We start from the raw sequence: 24,656 nt of genomic DNA on the forward strand, positions 1-24,656 counted from the left end.
CACCCCTGTGTACACCCCTGCAGTCATCTATTAATCTATACACTATCCATTGCCAATAACTATATGTTTCTTATGGTATATACACTCCATAAATTCAAGAATTTTCTTATTTTTTACCATCTAGAAAATACAGATTTGCTATCTTAAAATTCAGAAAAAAATCTTTGTACAATATTCTTTTTTTTGCCCTAGTGTAACACCTGTAGATTCTACAGCTGATAAACCATGAAATCATGGATCATTACAGAATTTGAATCAAAAATTCATAATAAATCACAGAACATTCAATCCTGCAACAATTATATAGCAAAAATTTCAAATCATGAGGATATTAAGGCAAGCGTTGGATATTACAAGTGAATAGGAGCTGAGCTGCTGATGGAGTCTTCCGTCCACTATATGCATTCCAGAGCAGTCTGAAACAGCTGGTCGGTGGTGCAGGGCATTGGAGTCCCACCAATCTGATATTGATGACCTTTCCATCAGAAATGTGGATTGTTGCTTGTGGACCTCAAGGTTCCATATGCACCAGAGAAGGTATGAATCTATAGTAAATCTTCCAGTGAAAAATATTTGTCCCACCTAGGAGTTAGGAACCCAATCACAGTATTCTGAAAAACAGCAGAAAAAATTGCTTCCATTGTTTAAAAAAATGTCAATTCCATACTGCCCCACATACCGATTTATGAAATGTACTATTGTGAAGTCAAACATACCAACACAATGACATGAGCTCAATACTGAAGCAAGACAGGCTCCGACTTATTCCATTGCCATTTGTTTACTGTGTGGTGAAGCCGTAGACCAGCTTTATGTAAATCAGTCCGTCATGTTTGTAAGGACTCACCAACCAAGTTCTTTTGTGACCCTAATCCCTTCTTACAAAGTCAATGGATTTATTTTGGATACAATACCTGTAGAAAAGCTAAGGTGCCTTTCCAAAGATGGATTCACGACACACTTCAAAGAATAAATCACAATGATGAGTTTATAGATTGTATCAGTAAGGCCCTCTCACAGTATACACGCTAAAGATATAAGTTGGGAGACAAGACTATTGCCCATTGTGACCATAGACCTTCAGGCACTCTAAAAAAAAATTGGCCCAAACTGACAGAAGGCAGGGCTAACCCAAGTAGGTAGTGCCAGCAATACCATATTGCAGCTCAAAATACTGTACCAGCAGAACCAGCCAACTCTCATCTAATATACAGTACAGACCAAAAGTTTGGACACACCTTCTCATTCAAAGAGTTTTCTTTATTTTCATGACTATGAAGGCATCAAAACTATGAATTAACACATGTGGAATTATATACATAACAAACAAGTGTGAAACAACTGAAAATATGTCATATTCTAGGTTGTTCAAAGTAGCCACCTTTTTCTTTGATTACTGCTTTGCACACTCTTGGCATTCTCTTGATGAGCTTCAAGAGGTAGTCCCCTGAAATGGTCTTCCAACAGTCTTGAAGGAGTTCCCAGAGATGCTTAGCACTTGTTGGCCCTTTTGCCTTCACTCTGCGGTCCAGCTCACCCCAAACCATCTCGATTGGGTTCAGGTCCGGTGACTGTGGAGGCCAGGTCATCTGGCGCAGCACCCCATCACTCTCCTTCATGGTCAAATACCCCTTACTTTCAAAGTTTTCCCAATTTTTCGGCCGACTGACTGACCTTCATTTCTTAAAGTAATGATGGCCACTCGTTTTTCTTTACTTAGCTGCTTTTTTCTTGCCATAATACAAATTCTAACAGTCTATTCAGTAGGACTATCAGCTGTGTATCCACCTGACTTCTCCTCAACGCAACTGATGGTCCCAACCCCATTTATAAGGCAATAAATCCCACTTATTAAACCTGACAGGGCACACCTGTGAAGTGAAAACCATTTCAGGGGACTACCTCTTGAAGCTCATCAAGAGAATGCCAAGAGTGTGCAAAGCAGTAATCAAAGCAAAAGGTGGCTACTTTGAAGAACCTAGAATATGACATATTTTCAGTTGTTTCACACTTGTTTGTTATGTATATAATTCCACATCTGTTATTCATAGTTTTGATGCCTTTAGTGTGAATCTACAATTTTCATAGTCATGAAAATTAAGAAAACTCTTTGAATGAGAAGGTGTGTCCAAACTTTTGGTCTGTACTGTATATGGCCCGCTTTAGATTTTTTTGGTATGCAAACTACTTTCCAGAATGTGTGATCTCCCAGGCATCCACAATAAAGGAAAACTTTAAAAAACCTTTTGAATATATGCTTTTTGTGCAGTACTTTCAGTGAAATAACACAGGGTGAACAGTGCCTATTGCTGAGAAAAAGGTTTCTCTAAAAATGGAGCCACACTTCACATGAGGACATGACTGGAGCAATGTATTGAACTTCTAAGTATAGAAAAGACCCAAGTTGTGCCAAAATTTGAGACTCTTTGCTGTTTTCTGACACCCTTACCATTTTCAGAAAAAAGTGGGTGGTGTTTGGGTGGGCTACAGGTGGGACCTACGCAGCCTGACACATTCACCAATATATGAGCCAGAAAACTGGTGCACAATGGACCAGAAATCTAGGGAAGCTCCCTGCTGGAACAGATTAAATTTTATAAAGAATGGTCCTCCTAAGGATATGCCAAAATTATTAATGTATCCATTAATAATTTTGGCGCAAAATACACAAGCTAATTTTCCTATTAAGACTGACGACAGGGTTAGAAAAAAAAAACATGTCTGTTTTCTTCCCATAGGTCATGCCTAGTATCATAGCTCAGCTCCATAGAAGTAAATAGGGCTGAGCGGGAATACCAGATGGGGCCAGGTGGGGCACTGTTTTTGGAATAAAACAGCAATATTTTTCTACTCCTGCACAATTCCTTACATAAAGACAAAGTTTACAAGCAAACTTTAATCTTCCTGCAGGCTATGTGTGAATTAAGATCTGTGTGGACCAATCATTTTTCTTCTTTTATACTTCGAAGCAAACATTGTATTTACCATCTTAGACAAAGCTAAACACAGCTAAACCCCAGGAATTAGATTGTCCATAATCCTTGAAATGGCTACATGTTCACCTCAAAGAAAACCATAGTTTTAAGAGCGAAGCTTGAATAGTCAGAACCTGGTTGATGTATTATGCAGTTTACGGCTTATCCAAGCGACTCTTGTATTGTGGCAGACAACCCTTGCATTATCTGTCATCGGCTTTATAAGCCTGCCAACTGGTAAACACGCAGCTTTTGAAGCCTCTGCATCCATGCAGGATTTCTTCTCTCTGGACAGCTGCTGCTCTAGAGGAAACCTCGGATGGGCAAATTACATTCAAATTTTAATCTCTGAATTTGTCTGCCATGCGTAGCAGGAACTCGCTGTTTGCTTTATGCAAAAATGACGAAGTTTGTCATCTCCTGTGTCTCAAAAAATAGGTAATTGGTCGTATTTAAGGCTGCTGACGTTGGTGTTTATTTTGTCATTGGTGCTTTTTTTACCATTAGACTATTGACTGGTTTGTGTAGTAAAGTTTATATTGCTGTTTTTATAATTTATCTGGTTGTACTTTAATGATTAAAAATGCAATATCGGTAAATGCATTTGGCATAGTTTACTAGACATCTAATAACTGCAATGAATAATAGAAAGGATATAGATTAGTAAAGGAAATCCTAGAATATATGAATTCGCCTTAAAGGGAACCGGTCACTATGAAAATGCAGTTCAATCTCCAGGCAGCATGTTACAGAGCAGGGGAAGCTGAGTGGATTGATATATAGATTTCTGGAAAAAGATTTAGTATAATCTGTAGTTTACTCATCTAAATCTCTGCTAGAGCTAAGGAGTCCAGTGGGTGGTCCTACTCCGTCAGGAGCCCACTGGACTCCTTAGGCCTCATGCACACGGCTGTTGCCTGGCCGTGGCCGTATTGCGGCCCGCATACAGCGGGTACGCAATACACTGGCACCAGCCGCGTGCACCCCGCATCATGGATGCGGACCCATTCACTTGAATGGGTCTGCAATCCAGGAGATGCGGTGGAGTGCGGAATGTAAGCACGGATCGGAAGCCCGCTGAAGCACTACCGAGCTCTTCCGTGGTGTTTCTGTCCATGCCTCAGCACCGCAAAGAAATAGAACATGTGGATGGATCACGGATGTTGCCCGTGCATTGGGGACCGCAAATTGCGGTCCCCAATGCACGGAACGGCTGCACAACGGCGGTGTGCATGAGGCCTTAGCTGAGAATGAACAAAGATTTACTTGAATAAAATAGCTTATTCCTACAAAGCTAGATATAAATTTGCTCAGCTCTTCTTGTTCTGTAACACTATGCCTGCAGATTGGACTGCACTTTCAAAATAACAGATTCCCTTTAAACTGATATATAATTCAGATTTTTATTTTATTTTCATTAGCTTTTGAGGTTTATTTGTCTGTTGCATCTTTCTCAGGTCAGTCAGTAGTCAAAATGTTTTTTAATGTGCTGGAAGCTGCTTATCAATTTTGGGCATGCTCTCTAAAATCAGTCCAGTGTCTGCAATTCCCTGTGTAATTGCAGTCTCGTAGTATGCAAATTAGCTCTTTCCAAAAAGAAATGAAAGATGAGCCTGTTATGCCACTAGATGTAAGGTAGCTATACTGTAAGTCAATGTTCGACCTTTTAAACAAGCCTTAAGACATAATTTAGGATTATTTTAGCTAAACCAGTGCCAAGCCTTGAGAAATAATTTAGGATGATAACTAAACCAGTGCCTAATCTGTAGACAGTTGCTTCGGGGTGATCGTTCTTCATCAGTGCAAAGCAGAGAGGACTTGCTTAACTGAGTAAGAGGCCTTTGTCATGTTGTGTGGGGTACTACTTCTCCTTTTTGAGAGCATCTTAGCATCTTTGCAACTTTGCACGGTTTGCAACTTTTTTTATGACAAAGAACTATATATCAGAGTCGTGTCCCTGACATAATGTACATTGTATTAAAAGTCAATGAATCAGAGTCTTATATCTGACCTGTCATATATTGCAGCGGTCCCCAACCGCCGGGCCGCGGCCCAGGACCGGGCCCTGAAAGATTGTTTGCCGGGCCACGGCAATACAGAGGAGCAGAGACGCCAGGCGAATGCGGGCCCGATGCGCACATCACAAACAGCGAGCGGCCGTACAGCGGAAAGTAAGGAGAGAGTTCCTTCCTTTCAACTGTGATGCCGGCCAGCCACTGCCACCAATGAGGAGAGAGTGGGCAGAGGAGGGGAGGGAATGTGGCCACTGTGCCACCAATGATAATTAACCAGAGGACCTTTCATGGGTCCGGACTTTTTAACTAAGTAGCAGGACATGTAGAGCAATGCCCAGGGATCTCCCTGCACTTACTATTATTCCTGGGCCCCATTACATTATCCCGCACTGTATGATAATTACTACTATCGGAACATCAGGGAGGAGACATCAGCTTCTCTCCCTGGGCGTTCCTTCCCCCTAGCTGCAGCGCTGTCCAATCACTGCCCAGAGCGTCACAGCCAAGGAGAAAAAAAAACTCGCCTTCTCCCTGGCTGGAACCCTCTGCGCAGTGATTAGACAGCGCTACAGATAGGGGGAAGGAGCGCCCAGGAAGAGAAGCTGATGTCTCCTCCCTGGTGTTTCCATAGTAGTAATTAGCATACAACACGGGAGACGGTAATGGGAGCCACAGCGGGCGAACGGAGCAGTGCCCAGGTATAATAGTAAGTACAGGAAGATCCCTGGGTGCCGCTCTACATGTCCTGCTACTCTTAGTTAATAAAGTATGGACCCATGAAAGGTTCTCTTACAGATGCAGGAGGCGGGTGCGGCACCTGAGAGGTTAACTGCCGCCGATCGCAGCTCTCTATCAGTAGTTGGGTGCCGGCGATGTGATTCTGCCGCACCCGCCTCCTGTATCTGTATTAAAGGTTAATTATCATTGGTGGCGCAGTGCACCCCCCCTAGTATTAAAAACATTGGTGGCGCAGTGCACCACCCAGTATTAAAATCATTGGTGGCAGTGGCCCCAGGGTCCCCTCCCCTCCTCTTCATTGGTGGCAGTGGCAGCTTCTGATCGGAGCCCCAGCAGTGTAATCCCGGGTCTCCGATCAGTTACTATTTCAGCCAGGATGCTACTGAAGCCCTGGCTGCCATGGTAAGCTCCCTGCTGCTGTGTTTACAATGCACAGGGCAGCAGGGACAATGTAAAGGGGGGAAATACTTATTTTAAATAAAAAAATAAAAAAAATGTAAATATTAACCACCTCAGCTCCTCTAGCTTAAACCCCCATTAGGCCTCTTTCAGATGGGCATTGCGGGAAAATGTGCGGGTGCGTTACGGGAACACCCGCGATTTTTCAGCGCGAGTGCAAAACATTGTAATGCGTTTTGCACTCGCGTGAGAAAAATCGTGCATGTTTGGTACCCAAACCCGAACTTCTTCACAGAAGTTCGGGCTTGGGATCGGGGTTGTGTAGATTGAATTATTTTCCCTTATAACATGGTTATAAGGGAAAATAATAGCATTCTGAATACAGAATGCATAGTAAAACATCGCTGGAGGGGTAAAAAAATAAAATAAAAAATTAACTCACCTTAGTCCACTTGATCGCGTAGCCCGGCATCTCTTCTGTCTTCATCTGATCTCTGTGCAGCAACAGGACCTGTGGTGACGTCATTCCGGTCATCACATGATCCATCACCATGGTAAAAGATCATGTGATGGATTATGTGATGACCGAAGTGACGTCACCACAGGTCCTATTGCTGCACAGAGATCAGATGAAGACAGAAGGAGATGCCGGGCTACGCGATCAAGTGGACTAAGGTGAGTTAAACAGCCCCATAGAAATGAATGGGTCGGTATTCAGTGCGGGTGCAATGAGTTCAACTCACGCATCGCATCCGCGCGGAATACTCGCCCGTGTGAAAGGGGCCTTAATGACCAGACAACTTTTTACAATTCTGCATTACACTAATTTCACGGTTTATTGCTCGGTCATACAACTTACCACCCAAATTAATTTTACCTCCTTTTCTTCTAACTAATAGAGCTTTCATTCGGTGGTATTTCATTGCTGCTGACATTTTTACTTTTTTTGATATTAATCGAAATTGACCGAATTTTTTGCAAAAAAAATACATTTTTCACTTTCTGTTTTTCAAATATAACTACATTTCTATATAATTTTTTCTCTAAATTTATTGTTCTACATGTCTTTGATAAAAAAAAAATGCAATAAGTGTATATTTATTGGTTTGGGTAAAAGTTATAGCGTTTACAAACTATGGTGCAAAAATGTGAATTTACGCACTTTGACTTTCTGAGCACCTGTCATGTTTCCTGAGGTTCTACAATGCCCAGACAGTAGAAACACCCCACAAATGACCCCATTTCGGAAAGTAGACACCCTAAGGTATTCGCTGATGAGCATAGTGAATTCATGGAAGTTCTTATTTTTTGTCACAAGTTAGCGGAAAATGTTTTTTTTTTTTTCTTACAAAGTCTCATATTCCACTAACTTGTGACAAAAAATAAAATTTTACATGAACTCACCATACCCCTCACGAAATACCTTGGGGTGTATTTTTACATATACCCATACTGTGTGAGATAAATATATCTCTGTAAAATACAACTTTTCCCATTTTTTTTATACAAAGTTGTCATTTTACAGAGATATTTCTCTCACCCAGCATGGGTATATGTAAAAATACACCCCAAAACACATTGCCCTACTTCTCCTGAGTACGGCGATACCACATGTGTGACACTTTTTTGCAGCCTAGGTGAGCAAAGGGGCCCAAATTCCAATGAGTATCTTTTAGGAGGGCATTTTTAGGCATTTGGATTCCAGACTTCTTCTCATGCTTTAGGGCCCCTAAACATATACCCATGCTGGGTGAGAGAAATATCTCTGTAAATTGACAACTTTGTATAAAAAAAATAAAAAAGTTGTAATTTACAGAGATATTTCTCACACACAGAATGGGTATATGTAAAAATACACCCCAAAACACATTGCCCTACTTCTCCTGAGTACGGCGATACCACGTGTGACACTTTTTTGCAGCCTAGGTGCGCAAAGGGGCCCAAATTCCAATGAGTATCTTTAGGATTTCACAGGGCATTTTTTACGCATTTGGATTCCAAACTACTTCTCATGTTTTAGGACCCCTAAAATACCAGGGCAGTATAAATACCCCACAAGTGACCCCATTTTAGAAAGAAGACACCCCAAGGTATTCTGTGAGGGGCATGGCGAGTTCTTAGAATATATATTTTTTGGCACAAGTTAGCGGAAAATGATTTTTATTTTTTATTTTCTTTTACAAAGTCTCATATTCCACTAACTTGTGACAAAAAAATAAAATTTTACATTAACTCGCCATACCCCTCACGAAATACCTTGGGGTTTTTTCTTTCCAAAATGGGGTCACATGTGGGGTATTTATACTGACCTCGCATTTTAGGGGACCTAAATCGTGAGAAGAAGTCTGGAATATAAATGTCTAAAAATTTTTACGCATTTGGATTCTGTGAGGGGTATGGTGAGTTCATGTGAGATTTTATTTTTTGTCACAAGTTAGTGGAATATAAGACTTTGTAAGAAAGAACAAAAAAACAAAAAAAAAAGCAATTTCCACTAACTTGTGCCAAAAAAAAAAAATCTTCTAGGAACTCGCCATGCCCCTCAAAAGTGATCTTTATAGCGCCGCGGCAATTTTACGGTGTTTTTGCAGTGATCAGAAAAAAAAATTCTGTCACTGCGGTGGGGCGGACTGAACGCAAGTGTGCACACAAGATCAGGCCTGATCGGGTGAACACTGCATTTTTGTAGAGCCTATAGAACATGTCCTATTCTTGTCCGCAATTGCGGTCAAGAAAAGGCATTTTCTATATAGTTCTGGCAATGTGCGGATCCGCAAAATGCGGAAAGCACATTGCCGGTGTCCGTGTTTTGCGGATCCACGGTGTCCGTGTTTTGCGGATCCGTGGATCCGCGGATCCGTGGATCTGCGGATCCGCAAAACACATACGGATGTCTGAATGGAGCCTTACAGGGGGTGATCAATGACAGGGGGGTGATCAAGGGTCAATAAGGGGTTAATAAGTGACAGGGGGGGGTATAGTGTAGTGGTGATTGGTGCTACTTACAGAGCTGCCTGTGTCCTCTGGTGGTCGATCCAAGCAAAAGGGACCACCAGAGGACCAGGTAGCAGGTATATCAGACGCTGTTAACAAAACAGCGTCTGATATACCCTTCAGGGGTTAAAAAAATCGCATCTACAGCCTGCCAGCGACCCATAACCCCCGTCCCCTTTCCCCCCACCTGGTCCCTGGGAAAATTGTCTTGCATGAAACTGGTCCTTAGTGCAAAAAAGGCTGTGGACCACTTATATATTGTACTAGATTGTGTCGAACTGAGAATTTATTTCTAAAAAATACAGGGAGTGCAGAATTATTAGGCAAGTTGTATTTTTGAGGATTAATTTTATTATTGAACAACAACCATGTTCTCAATGAACCCAAAAAACTCAATATCAAAGCTGAATATTTTTGGAAGTAGTTTTTAGTTTGTTTTTAGTTTTAGCTATTTTAGGGGGATATCTGTGTGTGCAGGTGACTATTACTGTGCATAATTATTAGGCAACTTAACAAAAAACAAATATATACCCATTTCAATTATTTATTTTTACCAGTGAAACCAATATAACATCTCAACATTCACAAATATACATTTCTGACATTCAAAAACAAAACAAAAACAAATTAGTGACCAATATAGCCACCTTTCTTTGCAAGGACACTCAAAAGCCTGCCATCCATGGATTCTGACAGTGTTTTGATCTGTTCACCATCAACATTGCGTGCAGCAGCAACCACAGCCTCCCAGACACTGTTCAGAGAGGTGTACTGTTTTCCCTCCTTGTAAATCTCACATTTGATGATGGACCACAGGTTCTCAATGGGGTTCAGATCAGGTGAACAAGGAGGCCATGTCATTAGATTTTCTTCTTTTATACCCTTTCTTGCCAGCCACGCTGTGGAGTACTTGGACGCGTGTGATGGAGCATTGTCCTGCATGAAAATCAGGTTTTTCTTGAAGGATGCAGACTTCTTCCTGTACCACTGCTTGAAGAAGGTGTCTTCCAGAAACTGGCAGTAGGACTGGGAGTTGAGCTTGACTCCATCCTCAACCCGAAAAGGCCCCACAAGCTCATCTTTGATGATACCAGCCCAAACCAGTACTCCACCTCCACCTTGCTGGCGTCTGAGTCGGACTGGAGCTCTCTGCCCTTTACCAATCCAGCCACGGGCCCATCCATCTGGCCCATCAAGACTCACTCTCATTTCATCAGTCCATAAAACCTTAGAAAAATCAGTCTTGAGATATTTCTTGGCCCAGTCTTGACGTTTCAGCTTGTGTGTCTTGTTCAGTGGTGGTCGTCTTTCAGCCTTTCTTACCTTGGCCATGTCTCTGAGTATTGCACACCTTTGGGCACTCCAGTGATGTTGCAGCTCTGAAATATGGCCAAACTGGTGGCAAGTGGCATCTTGGCAGCTGCACGCTTGACTTTTCTCAGTTCATGGGCAGTTATTTTGCGCCTTGGTTTTTCCACACGCTTCTTGCGACCCTGTTGACTATTTTGAATGAAACGCTTGATTGTTCGATGATCACGCTTCAGAAGCTTTGCAATTTTAAGAGTGCTGCATCCCTCTGCAAGCTATCTAACTATTTTTGACTTTTCTGAGCCTGTCAAGTCCTTCTTTTGACCCATTTTGCCAAAGGAAAGGAAGTTGCCTAATAATTATGCACACCTAATATAGGGTGTTGATGTCATTAGACCACACCCCTTCTCATTACAGAGATGCACATCACCTAATATGCTTAATTGGTAGTAGGCTTTCGAGCCTATACAGCTTGGAGTAAGACAACATGCATAAAGAGGATGATGTGGTCAAAATACTCATTTGCCTAATAATTCTGCACGCAGTGTATAGAAAATTGTCATTCTCCAATTGCCTGCATACCAAATCATTGCCATATCATCGCTGTCTGCAATCTCTCTGCAAGCTCGGCAGACAGAGAATAAGACATGTAGATACTATGCGGGTACATGGTAAAATAGATTTATCAGAGTCATGTGACTTAACATACCTTTTTTTGGACCCTCTACGATAGGGAATTTTTTTTCTAGAAAATTGTTTAAAATTGTCTTGTACTCAAATTTACTACAAATTTGCCACTCAAAAATCTGCAATGGCAAATCTAGACTGCAGCTGAAAATTGTCAGCAAGTTTCTTGTCTCCACCAAAACTGATAAAAAATTGTCTTGTCTTTCCAAAAATACATTCTCTCCAGTGTGCCTGCATATACCAAACCATTGCCGTCTGTAAACTCCATTTTACTATATTTTTGTTAGCTTTTTTTTAAACTGAAGAAAATTCCCTGTGATTTTTGTGTCTTCACCAACAGTGTTTAAAATTGTTTTGTCTTGTATTTAAAAAAAAATGAAAATTGTCTTGAAGTTCCTTTTATCCCCAAAATTAATTTAAAAAAACATCTTATCTTTTCTTACAAAAAATCCATTCTCTCCTGTGTGCTTGCATATAGCAAACCATCACTGTCTGCAAGCTCTATTTTTTCCCCCTAAACAGGTCTTGTCCTCCATTATTTCTCCAGAAAAGCTATCCCTTCCTTGTACTCGCACATAGTGGAGAATGTGGGTCGGTCCTTGGCATTGTCACTGTGCGGCAAAGTGCACACAATCGTTAAAACCTGGAACAGCAATTAAGGCTAGGGACAGTACCTGTCTTTAATAGCACACTGGGTCAATGTTTTGCACAGTAGCAATCACATAGCACCACAGCAACGAGGTCCCATCATATTGACAGCTCCATATTTGTGTCAGCCTAGTTCCCACACTATTCGCTTATCCACCTCCTCCTTAATGGACACCCTGCCGTCCCCAACAGAAACATGGCAGAGCATTGCTTTCACTTCAACTTTTTCCTTTCATATTGTAAACTGAAACATCTCCATGCTGTTTTAGAAAGGTGAGCCTGGGCAAGAGAAGCCATGCAGTGGATCATTTGTTAATGTGCATAAAGCAGCAAATTTCCCATTGGATGTCTCCCCGCCAACTAACACATTCTACATGCACGGAGCACATGATAAATTTAGTGGTAAAATGCTTTTAAAAAAAAGTATTGTGGTTTGCAGAAGATGCTGGCCATGGACCTTCAGCAGTTTTTATGTGACTAAGAACGCATTGACAGAATGGTCTGCCTTTGATCAATCATCTTCCAACTCACTGGAATTCCACATTGAATATGCTGGAGCATCTGTACTAGGAGCGTAAAGCGGTCCATGATTATATCATGCATGAGACCACCACAGCATGTTATTTTGAACTCAGGCAGGGTAGTTCATCAGGGATGTGTATCGCATACTGATGACCTTCAAAGAGGCCATCAGATTTGTCAGTAGAGAAAACAGTGGCATCAACTATGTCACCCCATTGATATTTGTATCAGAACAAATATTTACCCTGCTGCAACAAGATATGGTGGAAGAAGAACAGCTTCCACATCTTGCTGACCACACTGTAGCTGTTGAAGACCCAGAAAGATGAAGTCCCATGGAGGAGGAAAAGGCACTACCACTGGAGGAAGAGAGTTGGTGATGCAGGAGGACAAGGCTGATAAGGATGATGACAATGGCCATGACCATTATCTTTGCCACGCTGGAGAGCATGGCAAGAAGCATGCTGGCTACGGGATAGCGATGCTTTTAGACCCTTACTATCAAAGCAAAATGGGGGGATGTTTTCCTGATTTCAAATGGGAGGAAAAGTTGTTGTATTGCCAGAATACACTTTGTGCTCATCTTACTGCAACTTATCTTCAAGCAGATGCCTGCCTCCCACATGTCTGACTAGGAAGAGGCCCTTCTCCCCCCCCAGTTAAGTCACCAACCGTCAGTCTTCTCTGCTACAAGTAGCAGAAGCTTCAGCAGCACTATCAGCAGCCAATTCAGGTTTATGAACATGATATAGAAGTTTTTTTCAAGTGCTGTATGAAGCTGATGCACATTTGCAAACAGATATGCCTGCCTGAACAACCAGGTTCATTCTTACCTGGACTGTACCCTTTCTCCTGCATATACACTATTCCCTGACTCCATGGACTTATGGGAAAGCCGATTTAAATAGTGGCCAGAACTGGCCCAGTTTGCTATAGGTGTTCTGTCTTGTCCAGCCTCCAGTGTACTGTCAGAGAGGGTATTCAGTGTGGCATCATCATAGCCAAGCAGACATAACTGTAGTGTATGTCCATGAGGCTCAGGCCAATGCATAAATATGGCATTGCAGCTATTTATCCCCAGCTCAATAATGTCACTGCTGATGTCTGCCTTTCCTGCTGCTGCCGCCACATCTTCTACTTCCCCTACTGTAACTACTACTACCCTACATCTCCTGCCTTGTGTTGTTACTGCTGTTGGTACAACTACCTCTATGCAGCTGCACATCTCCTGTCCATCATGTTCTATACTATACTGCTGCTGGTCCCCCCAAAAAAAGAAATACTTTTTGGATGCTTGTTCAAAACAAGCCACTGTTTCTTCTGATATTAACATATGTGTGTATAAACAGGAGCAAGATTCTGCCACCATTAAGGCATAATTTTTGTATATTTTGTTCAGAAGAAGCCACTACTTCTTCCAATACCGCTGTGTGTATAGTCAATTTTCAGGCCAATTGGAGCACTTCTGAATTTGGGTAGAATCGATTTGGACCTGAATTGCATTTTCTGACTGAATTGTTAGAATAGGTCCCGAAACGAATTTTGAGAAATTCATCTCTACAATAAATGTAACAATATATGAAAGAATGTATACTTTTAATTTTTTTTTCTTTATATGCCAAAAAATACCCCATCAAAGTCAAGTAGATCAAAACATAATTTTTTTTATGAATTTTGAAAACTAGAAAGTTGTTATGGTTTATGAGTGGGGACACCACTCTCTGTATCCTTATTGGGTCCTATGTACCCCCTATAGCTATGCCCATGGCACGGTAGATAGAGTGCCGTATTCTCTCTTTCCATGGTCACATACTAGTTGAATTGTCTACGCACTGCCATATACTAGAAGAGGCCCATGATGTTGAAGAACCTACACGTTGCTATACTGTATTTTTCCATTTTTAGCTGTATTTTTAGCATATTATTATTTTACATAGTTTCTGCTCCTTGGAATTTGGGAAGGAGCTGATATATTACTTGTTTTAGAATTTTGTTTTAAACTTGGATTGCTGCTGGAATTAAACGTTTGAAACATGTCTTTCATTTACAGGGCAGTACCAATGTTTCTCAGACTCCATTTGTCCAAATGTCAAGTAAGTATTTTCTTCATGAATATAAATCAAAATATGTCTAGTCCCTGGCAAAAAAACGGACCTTGAAATATTCTCTATTTAATTTCATTTTTATGAGTACAATCTTTTTTACTTTTTTAAAGAGTAACTCAACTTTTGATAAACTTTAGTTAAAAATGTTCTAAATGGCCTAAAAATAATGTTTCTGTTATACTTTATTAACTAATTTGTAAGTGAAATACATTATTTAAAGAGTAAAACTTAAAAAAATTAAGAGGGATACTTAAAAGAGTATTCAATTTATTTAAACTTTTTCCTAAAAATAACTTTATTAACTACTTTGTATATGAAATACATTATTTAAAGAGTCAAATCTTAAAAAGTGTAAGAGTTAAAGTTTAAAAGACTATTAAACTTAAATTAAAAAATGTTTTAAATGGCCTAAAAATATTTTTCCTAATATATTTATAGATTTTGCCATTTTACTAAGCAGATAGGTAGTGATGAGCAAATTATTCAAAAAAGTTCGATTCGGCTGCTTCGCCGAATTTTACAAAAAAATTAGCTTTGTGACGAATTACTTCATCATGAAGCGCATTTCTTGCAAGTAGTGGGTGCAATGACAGGGAGCGGCGATTGTGCTGCTCCACGGCATTGTTCCCCTCAGAAGCTGCATTCATACATGATCGCAGCATCTGATAAAATAAAATTTTAAAAATCATATTCCATTTGCTAATGACGGTACGGCAGCCACCATCTTGCTTGAAGATCTGGCGCAAAATTTTGTACGGCCTGAGATTTTGCACATGGGATTTCAGCCGAGATCTTCAAGTGCGATGGCGGCAGCCAGCCCATCGCGAGCAAATGGATCAGATAAGTATGATTTTTTTTGTTCTTAACACTATTTCTGGTTAATTCGCTACCATGAAGCACAAGGAAATTTGGCTTTGTGACAAATTCAATTTATCCTAAAATTTGGATCGAAGTCCACGAAATCAACACTACAGATAGTCACCCAAAGTCCAGGTGCCTGTCTCATTTTAGATTCAGTATATTCGTACATGGCAGACTTGTCAGCGGTGTACGCATTCCACTGTACTGGAGCAAAGGGGACCGCACCAAACGCTGTACAGGCAGGAGCATACTTTGCTGCTCCTGCCTGTGCCCTCTCAGCGTGACTAAATGCTGGCATAGCACATATGCCAGGATTAGCTGAGCGGAGCAGGCTCATGCCTGTGCCCATTCTGCTCAGCTAAAAGCTCACAAGTCAGCGATGTATGAATAAATTGAATCTAAAATCGCAAAAGTAACCTGGACATTTACTTAAAATGGCAAAATAAATTATGCTAGAAAAATGTCCGCAATTTTGCGGAACGGGGGCGGACCGATTAATTTTAATAGGGCCAAAAAAGATGTGGACAGCACACCTTGTGCTGTCCGTATCTGTTGTTCCATTCCGCAGCCCCGCTAAAAATATAGAGAATGTCCTATTCTTCTCCGCCATCGCAGACAAGAATAGACATTTCTATAATGGCCTGCCCGTTCCATTCTGCAAATTTCACAACATACACAGGCAGCATCCGTGTTTTGCGGATCCACGGTCGTGTGAATGCACCATTACACTGTATTTAATATACATAAGGTATAAAATATTATTCATTATTATTAAAGATCTGGCATTGTTTTCCGACACTTCTAAAATAACTGCCATAAAATAGTGATATCTGAGTCATGCTCAGAACAATTTTGAAGCTTCACTCAAACAGTCCTGATCAAAAGTTTAAGACCACTTGAAAAATGGCCAAAAAATCATATTTTACATTGCTGGATCTTAACAAGGTTCCAAGTAGAGCTTCAACATGCAACAAGAAGAAATGAGAGTGAGAGAAAACATTTTTTGAGCATTCAATTAATTGAAAATAACGATTAAACTGAGACAGACGGTTTTTCAGCTGATCCAAATTTTAGGACCACATGCCTTTAAAAGGCCAAATCTGTGCAAAGATGTGGATTCATTGTTATTTTCTGTCGGGTAGTCACACGTTGTGATGGCAAAGGCGAAAAAACTCTCCATTTTTTAATGTGGTCGGGTTGTTGAACTGCATAAGCAGAGTTTCTCACAGCGCGCCATCGCTGCTGAGGTGGGACGCAGTAAGACAGCCATTTGGAATTTCTTAAATGATCCTGAGGGTTATGGAACAAAAAAGTCAAGTGGAAGACCCAAAAAAAGATGTAATTTCCCGTCAAAAAATTACTTGCTGGTTGAATAAAAGTAACTTTAAGTCAAAATTTGCCAGGGGTATGAATAATTATGGGCAGCATTGTATATATATTATTATTTTTTATTTTATTTTTATTCTTAGTGGTTTTCCTTATTTTTAATTTTCCATGCCATTACTACATTAAACAAAAATCTTGAAATCTTGCAGTTTTCACTCCTGCCACAGAGCCTAATAAAAGACTTCCACTTCCTGTTCTATATAGATGAATTCTCAGCGGTCATCTCATTATCATCACAGACAGGATTACCATGAAATAAAAAAATACAAAGGATTTTTTTATTACTCGGATTGAAGAATTGTTATGTTTTATGTGATCTAACACAGTAATGCAATATTGAATTGTCAAAAAAACCTTTGCATTGTCCTGACATGTCTGTTTTAGTAACTACTTGTATTCCCCATATTCTAACAATTCTGGAGCATATAGTTTCTTTCCTTTTTTATTCCTGCTAGAAGTTATGAATGAATTGCTAGCAGTTTCCAATGAATGTCCAGATGGGTGTTACCAGTTTGGGGGGTGGGAGGTGTCTGCACAGTCTGACACTATCCAATCAGTAATGCCAGTCAGAGACTGTGCAGGGACACCCCCCCACCTGGAAACACCCAGCTGGATTTCATTGCAGACTGATAGTAATTCATTCATAATTTCTAGCAGGAATAATAAAGAAATGGAACATATAGTCATAAGAATGGAATCTGGAGGAACTGTTATTACAAGGGGGATGCTACTAGTCGCTAAAACAGACATGTCAGGAGAGTCTACATCTCCTCCTTAATTGTAGTTTACATATGGTATGGTTTTTCCTTTAAATATGGGCTGGAATTAACCGCTGGTAATTTCTACTAGGTTCTCCCGTATTATCTGGATATTATGGAGTAAGAAGATCTTTCCTTCCTGAATCTGAGTTCCATACTGCAAAGCAATACTCAGCCGACATCTACTCGTCACCCTTGGGGTCAAAATCAATAGGATGCGAGCCAGGGTCTATTCAGAGCTACCCACCATTGCTGGATCCCTATTTTTCGGATGTTATAGGTGACTACAGGAGCTCGTCAATATCATCTGCCAGTAGCTCACTGTTCAGCGCTTCATCACTGCCACCTCTTCTACCTCATTTCTCTGGAGACCCATCACATTATTTATTGGTAAGAAATAGCAAATAGTCCTCAATTATACATAATTAGCAATCCTTTGTGTTAGTTATTTTTCCCTGGGCTGACTGTAGGCAGAAAACATTTTTTAATAAACTGAATTTCCCATTTCTACATAAATCATTAGATTACACTAAGGCTGGCCTGAATTTTTTCCTTGGGCTGATAACCAAGCAAGAAAATTTGGAGCAGCTCCTCCATAAAGGTCTCTGTAAAATGAGGTCAGATCCTCCATCCTCTATTCAGTAGGACTATCAGCTGTGTATCCACCTGACTTCTCCTCAACGCAACTGATGGTCCCAACCCCATTTATAAGGCAAGAAATCCCACTTATTAAACCTGACAGGGCACACCTGTGAAGTGAAAACCATTTCAGGGGACTACCTCTTGAAGCTCATCAAGAGAATGCCAAGAGTGTGCAAAGCAGTAATCCAAGCAAAAGGTGGCTACTTTGAAGAACCTAGAATATGACATATTTTCAGTTGTTTCACACTTGTTTGTTATGTATATAATTAATTCATAGTTTTGATGCCTTCAGTGTGAATCTACAATTTTCATAGTCATGAAAATAAAGAAAACTCTTTGAATGAGAAGGTGTGTCCAAACTTTTGGTCTGTACTGTATATGGTACAAGGCAACAGCACACGCATGAGATTTGGAGGAGTATGGTGGTGATTAAAGCAGATGAGAGGAATGTCGTTTAAAGGAGTTATGTCATGACTTACGTAAAAAAATAATAATAATAGACATCATATAGTACATGACAATCTCTTTGTAGCAAAGTTAGAACCAGCCCTGTACATCACATGGATCCAGAGATCTTCTATAACTTCTAACAGAAGATATGGCTGTTGACAGTTGAAGATTTAAACTGAGCATGTGCGACCACCTCAGTGAGATGGACAAGAGATAAGGAAAAGAACAAACAGAAAGAGGAGCTATACAGACTGAATAACTCAGTGGCTATATAACATCTTTAATCATGTGCAATTACAAAAGTATTCAGATCATTTCAGGTGATGGTTTGAAAATATAGAATGTGTTTCATGGCGCAACCCCTTTAAAACTAGAGAGGTAGGGTTGGACATTAGATATCATGAGTCTTCTGAACAGAGTGAAGATCTCCTTAATCCTTCACAGGTTCCTACATACAGCAGTTTAAAAAGAATGCTTTTTTTTCACTAGACATATTTGGAAAGACTGTCAGGTCAACTGTTAAGGTAGAGTAGTGGTTTAGGGAGGTAAAATGATACTGAATGGTTGGCACTCCACTAATTTTGGGCCCGGTACTCTGTGATGGGGTAGTAACCCAATTAAACTATAAGAAACTGGAATTACGGCACTCGGATATTGAATGCAAGTTAATCAGACCTTTTTTTTTTCACCCAATTGTTTTCACTGCAAATGGCCAACGTGTCGATCCGTCCCGGACCTTGTTCACGGCCTATAGTGTAGCAGAGTCATGAAGTCAGACGGCATCTGATGTTTTCCTTTTAAGGCAGATCTACAAATACACAGATAAAGAATTGCATTTTTTTTTATTCTCCCTCACTCTGCACACTGCTGGCTTTTTTTCCCATATAATTCATATCATGAACATTTTTCATAGGCTTACATATGATAGATATCAATTTCTGAAATGTATCTATCACTTTATGAAAGACGTACAATATACAGTCTTGTCATCAGATCACCAGCTATACAGAATTATACATTTCATCCCTTTAATTTTAAGGTTAAAATTTCTGACCAGTCACAGTTATATGAAATAGACTCTGCAGAACATGGCTATAATGACAGGCTACAGAAGCTGGGCCTGCCTTCCGATCCTACAGAACTGCTTAGCAAACACTTGTCTCTAGTCCTTGTGCAGTGGCGCTAGCAGGATACTTCCTATGGTAAAGCATGTCAATGCTCGGCAACTGGCAATGTCCAATCTAAGCCTTTGTAGCTAGTGAGGGGCGTAGTTAGGATGGGCTCAGATCCTTCTCAGCCAGACAATACAGAACTGCATCATATACCAACGTACAGTGCCATGATAACAAGAAGTCAGATATACAGGCCCACTTAGCTTTCAGGTATATAGTATTAAAAAGCATTCAGGTCTAGCATAGTGAAGGTTACTGTCTACATCCCTGGTGGTATAGGATAGTATGGGGTTAATTTCTGCATACTTTGTTGTCTAGAGCAGTAGAGGTAATTCTCTGCATCCCTGGTGTCCTATGGCAGCAAAAAAGTTAATTTCTGTACGTCAGGTGGTCTGGGCAGTGAAGGGGTTAATTCCAGTATCTTTTGTGGACTTGGTCGAATATGAAAAGGTTATTTTAAAGATCCCAAATGATCAAGACCAATAAAAGAGTTAATGTCAGTATACATGGTGGAGTAGAACTATAAAGGGGTTAATGTTAGTATAGTTGGTGATCTAGGGCAGGGAGGATGTCATAGGGCAGTGAACTGTTTAATGTAATGATCCTAGGTGGTCTAAAGCAATTATTGCTGGCATACCTGGTTTTTTACCTGTTAATGTAAGGATCCCTGGTGGTCCATGCTCTCAGGATTTTGCCTACAATGTGTGGGCTCCAAGGAGAATCCAGAGCCAACCCCAAGTAATCCTCAGAACCCATGTCAACCAGCCAAACACTGGCTGAACATTGAAAGAAGCTTCTTGTTTCCTCTCTGCACTGATCATAAAGATGAGTGCAAGGAGGGGATTGAGAGGATTGTGCAGCTATAACTGTACAGCTGCATAGTCCTCTCCATGCATAGTCCTCTCCATGATCAAGAAGAGTGATTCAAGAGCTGGACAGGTAGGAAAAAATAAACTCTTGCAATGGCAAGGGGTGGTTTAACTGCCCCCTTGTGTACCCTTAGGTATTTTTATGTGAGCACAGCATCTGTAATAATAAACACATAGGGGGTCATTTACTTTCCAGAAATACCCCTATATTAGCTGTATGTCTGGAGCAGTTTGTGGCACAAAGGTTATTTGCGCCACAATCTGCGACTTTTCCCTGCTTCGCCAGGTCTAAAAAAAATGGGCATGGCGTGGGCCAGGAATGGTACGGCCCGTCAGGCTCGTCTCATTCATAATTTTCTATGCCTATTTAAGGCGCAGAAAATGGTCTAAATGTAAGCCAGCAAGGGAGCTGTCTTACATTTAGACCGGCGCTGGATACCCCAAAGTTATGTAGAGGTCAGTGCCTCTACATAACTTGGACAGATCCACCACCAGCACAGGGGTTTATTAAGACCAGCGTCTAAAACACTGGACTTAATAAATGACCCCCATAGAATCCAGGATGCATGAGGGGGATGACAGGATCATCTCTGTGTGTCTGGTAGTATCAAAACTTAAGGACAGGTCTATGAGGAGGAAGTGCAGTATACAAATTATATTGTGTGGTCTACAGCTATAGGATACAATCATAAGTGAATATGACACCATTCATAATAAACATTTACATAGTCACTGCTGTACCTAGAATACTAATATACCAACTGTACCAATAGCCAGACCACCTCTAAATGGTACACAGCTAAACACTGTTACACAAGATACTAGTTTTAGTCTTAGCACATACAATATCTTGTAGAAGTATATTTCTAAGGCTACTTTCACACTATCGTTAATATTTTCCGGTATTGAGATCCGTCATAGGGTCTCAATACCGGAAAAAAACGTTTCCGTTTTATCCCCATTCATTGTCAATGGGGACAAAACGTAACTGAACAGAACGGAATGCTCCAAAATGCATTCCGTTCTAATACCGGAGAGCATGCTGCGGTTTGCTTTCCGTCCTGGGATGCAGAGCAAAACAGATCCGTCATGACCCATAATGCAAGTCAATGGGGACGGATCCGTTTTCTCTGACAATAGAAAATGAATCTGTCCCCCATTGACTTTCAGTGGAGTTCATGACGGATCCGTCTTGGCTATGTTAAAGATAATACAACTGGATCTGTTCATAACGGATGCAGACGGTTGTATTATCAGTAACGGAAGCGTTTTTTCTGAACCCTGTCGAATCCAGTAAAAACGCTAGTATGAAAGTAGCCTTAGACTGCATGGTTTGTACATCATTTGCTTTTTTATTTTTTTATTTTTTCATGTCTATTTTGTTCCGTAGAGAGAGTCGTGGGAGCAGACAGTTCCTGACACCATGAACCAGTTGGATACTTTGTGCACAGACACATCACAAACTGTATCATCATCTACAAGTTGCCTGCCCTCTGAAAATGGAGCTGTCCACTACCGAAGTGCAAGTAGAGGGTCTTCCTCAACACAAGGAACACAGTCTTACTCACTGCACTCTCTTGATGATGTGCATTACCCCACCAACTTTCCAACCACTTCTTCATATACATTCCAACCATTTATGACAGTGTCCAATGAACTGACCCCTAAGATGGTTCATCACCTTTCCCCGGAGGACTCAAATGAGACAAATTCTCTGCAAGATAATTCTTGGCCAAAGGATGATGCCAATACAGTATGGGGGCCATATGAACTGAGAAGAAATTACTAAAACTGTATTAGCTACTCCATCACGTAATGTTTTATATCTATTTTAGAGCATACTTTTAGATTAGTATCACTGTCCAAATGTGTTCAAGAGAGGTTTATCGATGTACAAATGATGATTCTTAAAGTCCCGCTAGCAACTTTGAACTATTACATCCATATAAAAATACGGATTAGGGAATAAAACCATTTACTGGATTGCGAATTTTTATTACTTTTTTGGACATTATTTGAAACACACTTGCACATTAATTTATCATTTAAGAGGTTTTTTTATGATCTCAGTGAAAAATATTTCAATAAAGTTCCTATGTATGTATGTAATATATATATATATATATATATATATATATAAAATGGAACACGATGGCGGCACTGGATAGGAAAAGCTGGCGGGTGCTAGGTCCAAGGGTGTAGCTGCTTACCCCGTGAAGATAGATAGGAAAACCGGACAGCACTCAAGGTAAAAGACAAGTTGTAATTTATTCATCCATGTGGTAAGGCAACGTTTCAGCTCATACAAAGAGCCTTTTTCAAGCCCTTTTTCAAGGCTTGAAAAAGGCTCTTTGTATGAGCTGATACGTTGCCTTACCACATGGGTGAATAAATTTCCACTTGTCTTTTACCTGGAGTGATGTCCGGTTTTTATATATATATATATATATATATATATATATATATATATATATATACAGTACAGACCAAAAGTTTGGACACACCTACTCATTCAAAGAGTTTTCTTTATTTTCATGACTATGAAAATTGTAGATTCACACCGAAGGCATCAAAACTATGAATTTACACATGTGGAATTATATACATAACAAACAAGTGTGAAACAACAGAAAATATGTCATATTCTAGGTTCTTCAAAGTAGCCACCTTTTGCTTTGATTACTGCTTTGCACACTCTTGGCATTCTCTTGATGAGCTCCAAGAGGTAGTCATTATGAAACAACTGAAAATATGTCATATTCTAGGTTCTTCAAAGTAGCCACCTTTTGCTTTGATTACTGCTTTGCACACTCTTGGCATTCTCTTGATGAGCTTCAAGAGGTAGTCCCCTGAAATGGTCTTCCAACAGTCTTGAAGGAGTTCCCAGAGATGCTTAGCACTTGTTGGCCCTTTTGCCTTCACTCTGCGGTCCAGCTGACCCCAAACCATCTCGATTAGGTTCAGGTCCGGTGACTGTGAAGGCCAGGTCATCTGGCGCAGCACCCCATCACTCTCCTTCATGGTCAAATAGCCCTTACTTTCAAAGTTTTCCCAATTTAATAATATAATTCAACATGTGTTAATTCATAGTTTTGATGCCTTCAGTGTGAATCTACAATTTTCATAGTCATGAAAATAAAGAAAACTCTTTGAATGAGAAGGTGTGTCCAAACTTTTGGTCTGTACTGTATATCAAGAATGGCATCCCAAAAGTGGTGGAGAGCGCACTGCGCATGCGCAACCACCTTCCATTAATTTTATGGGGACGCCGCAAATAGCTGAGCGCAGGCTCGGCTATTTCCGTTGAGTCCATAGAGGTGAATTGGAGCGGTGGTCGTTGATGCGCAGTGCGATCCCATTTACTTCTATGAGGAGAGCGCTTGGTGGGGGCCGGACCGGAGTCCTCCAGCCACCACTTTGCAGGGCTCTGTTCCAGATATAAGTGCGGGTCCCAGCGGTGTGACCTATAAGACAATGGAGGCATATCCTAGCGATATGCCCCCATTGTCTGAGATGAGACAACCCCTTTAAGTTTATATTGTTTAGTTGTATAGAGGTCAGCTTAGATGAGTTCAGGAAAGCTCACCTGATTGATCTTACATTCAGCAGGATGACATGTATGAGACTACATAGTGGCTGCGGAAGACAAATGGTTGACAATTTTTAATAAAACTGTATTAATAAAAATCTATTTCTAGCCAAAAATATATGCATTTCACGAAAAATTACCCAAAAGTGTCCATAGCCTTTAATCATTTATTAATACATCTACAGGTATATTAGCTGTGTCACAGGGTATAAGTTCACTTATTATTTTGCACCTGTTAGAGGCTGTAATATTTAAATGTGCAAATGTACCAAAGAATGTCAAAACATACCTAATAAAAAATAGTTCTGACTTATCACAATTCACAATTACAACTGCAGGTGAATTGGTTTTTGACAGACAGTATTTCTGAGATATGTATAAAACTGTAAATAATTACGGGTGTATATCTCCCAGAATTACAATATGTAAACAAAGTGAAAAGGTTACTTTTGTTGGAGTTGGCATTCATTCGAATTTGAAAGGTACAGAGGGCTGGATGATCACATCTTGATATTTAGCAGTCAGTTTTGACTCTGAC

At 40.4% G+C, this 24,656-nt stretch overlaps 1 protein-coding gene across 1 annotated transcript in view; it reads left to right on the forward strand.

Annotated features, from left to right (window-relative positions):
- C1H11orf53 (chromosome 1 C11orf53 homolog) overlaps positions 1–22,318 on the forward strand; it is a 102,356-nt gene extending 80,038 nt beyond the window's left edge. Inside the window, exons 3-5 of the mRNA XM_040426245.1 lie at positions 14,337–14,379; positions 17,488–17,786; positions 21,920–22,318. Of these exons, the coding sequence (XP_040282179.1) occupies positions 14,337–14,379; positions 17,488–17,786; positions 21,920–22,318 (741 nt within the window). The remainder of the gene's footprint in view (positions 1–14,336; positions 14,380–17,487; positions 17,787–21,919) is intronic.
- The last annotated feature ends 2,338 nt before the right edge of the window (positions 22,319–24,656 follow it).

This window comes from Bufo bufo, chromosome 1 (assembly GCF_905171765.1).
Source record: "Bufo bufo chromosome 1, aBufBuf1.1, whole genome shotgun sequence".
NCBI classification, from domain to species: domain Eukaryota; kingdom Metazoa; phylum Chordata; class Amphibia; order Anura; family Bufonidae; genus Bufo; species Bufo bufo.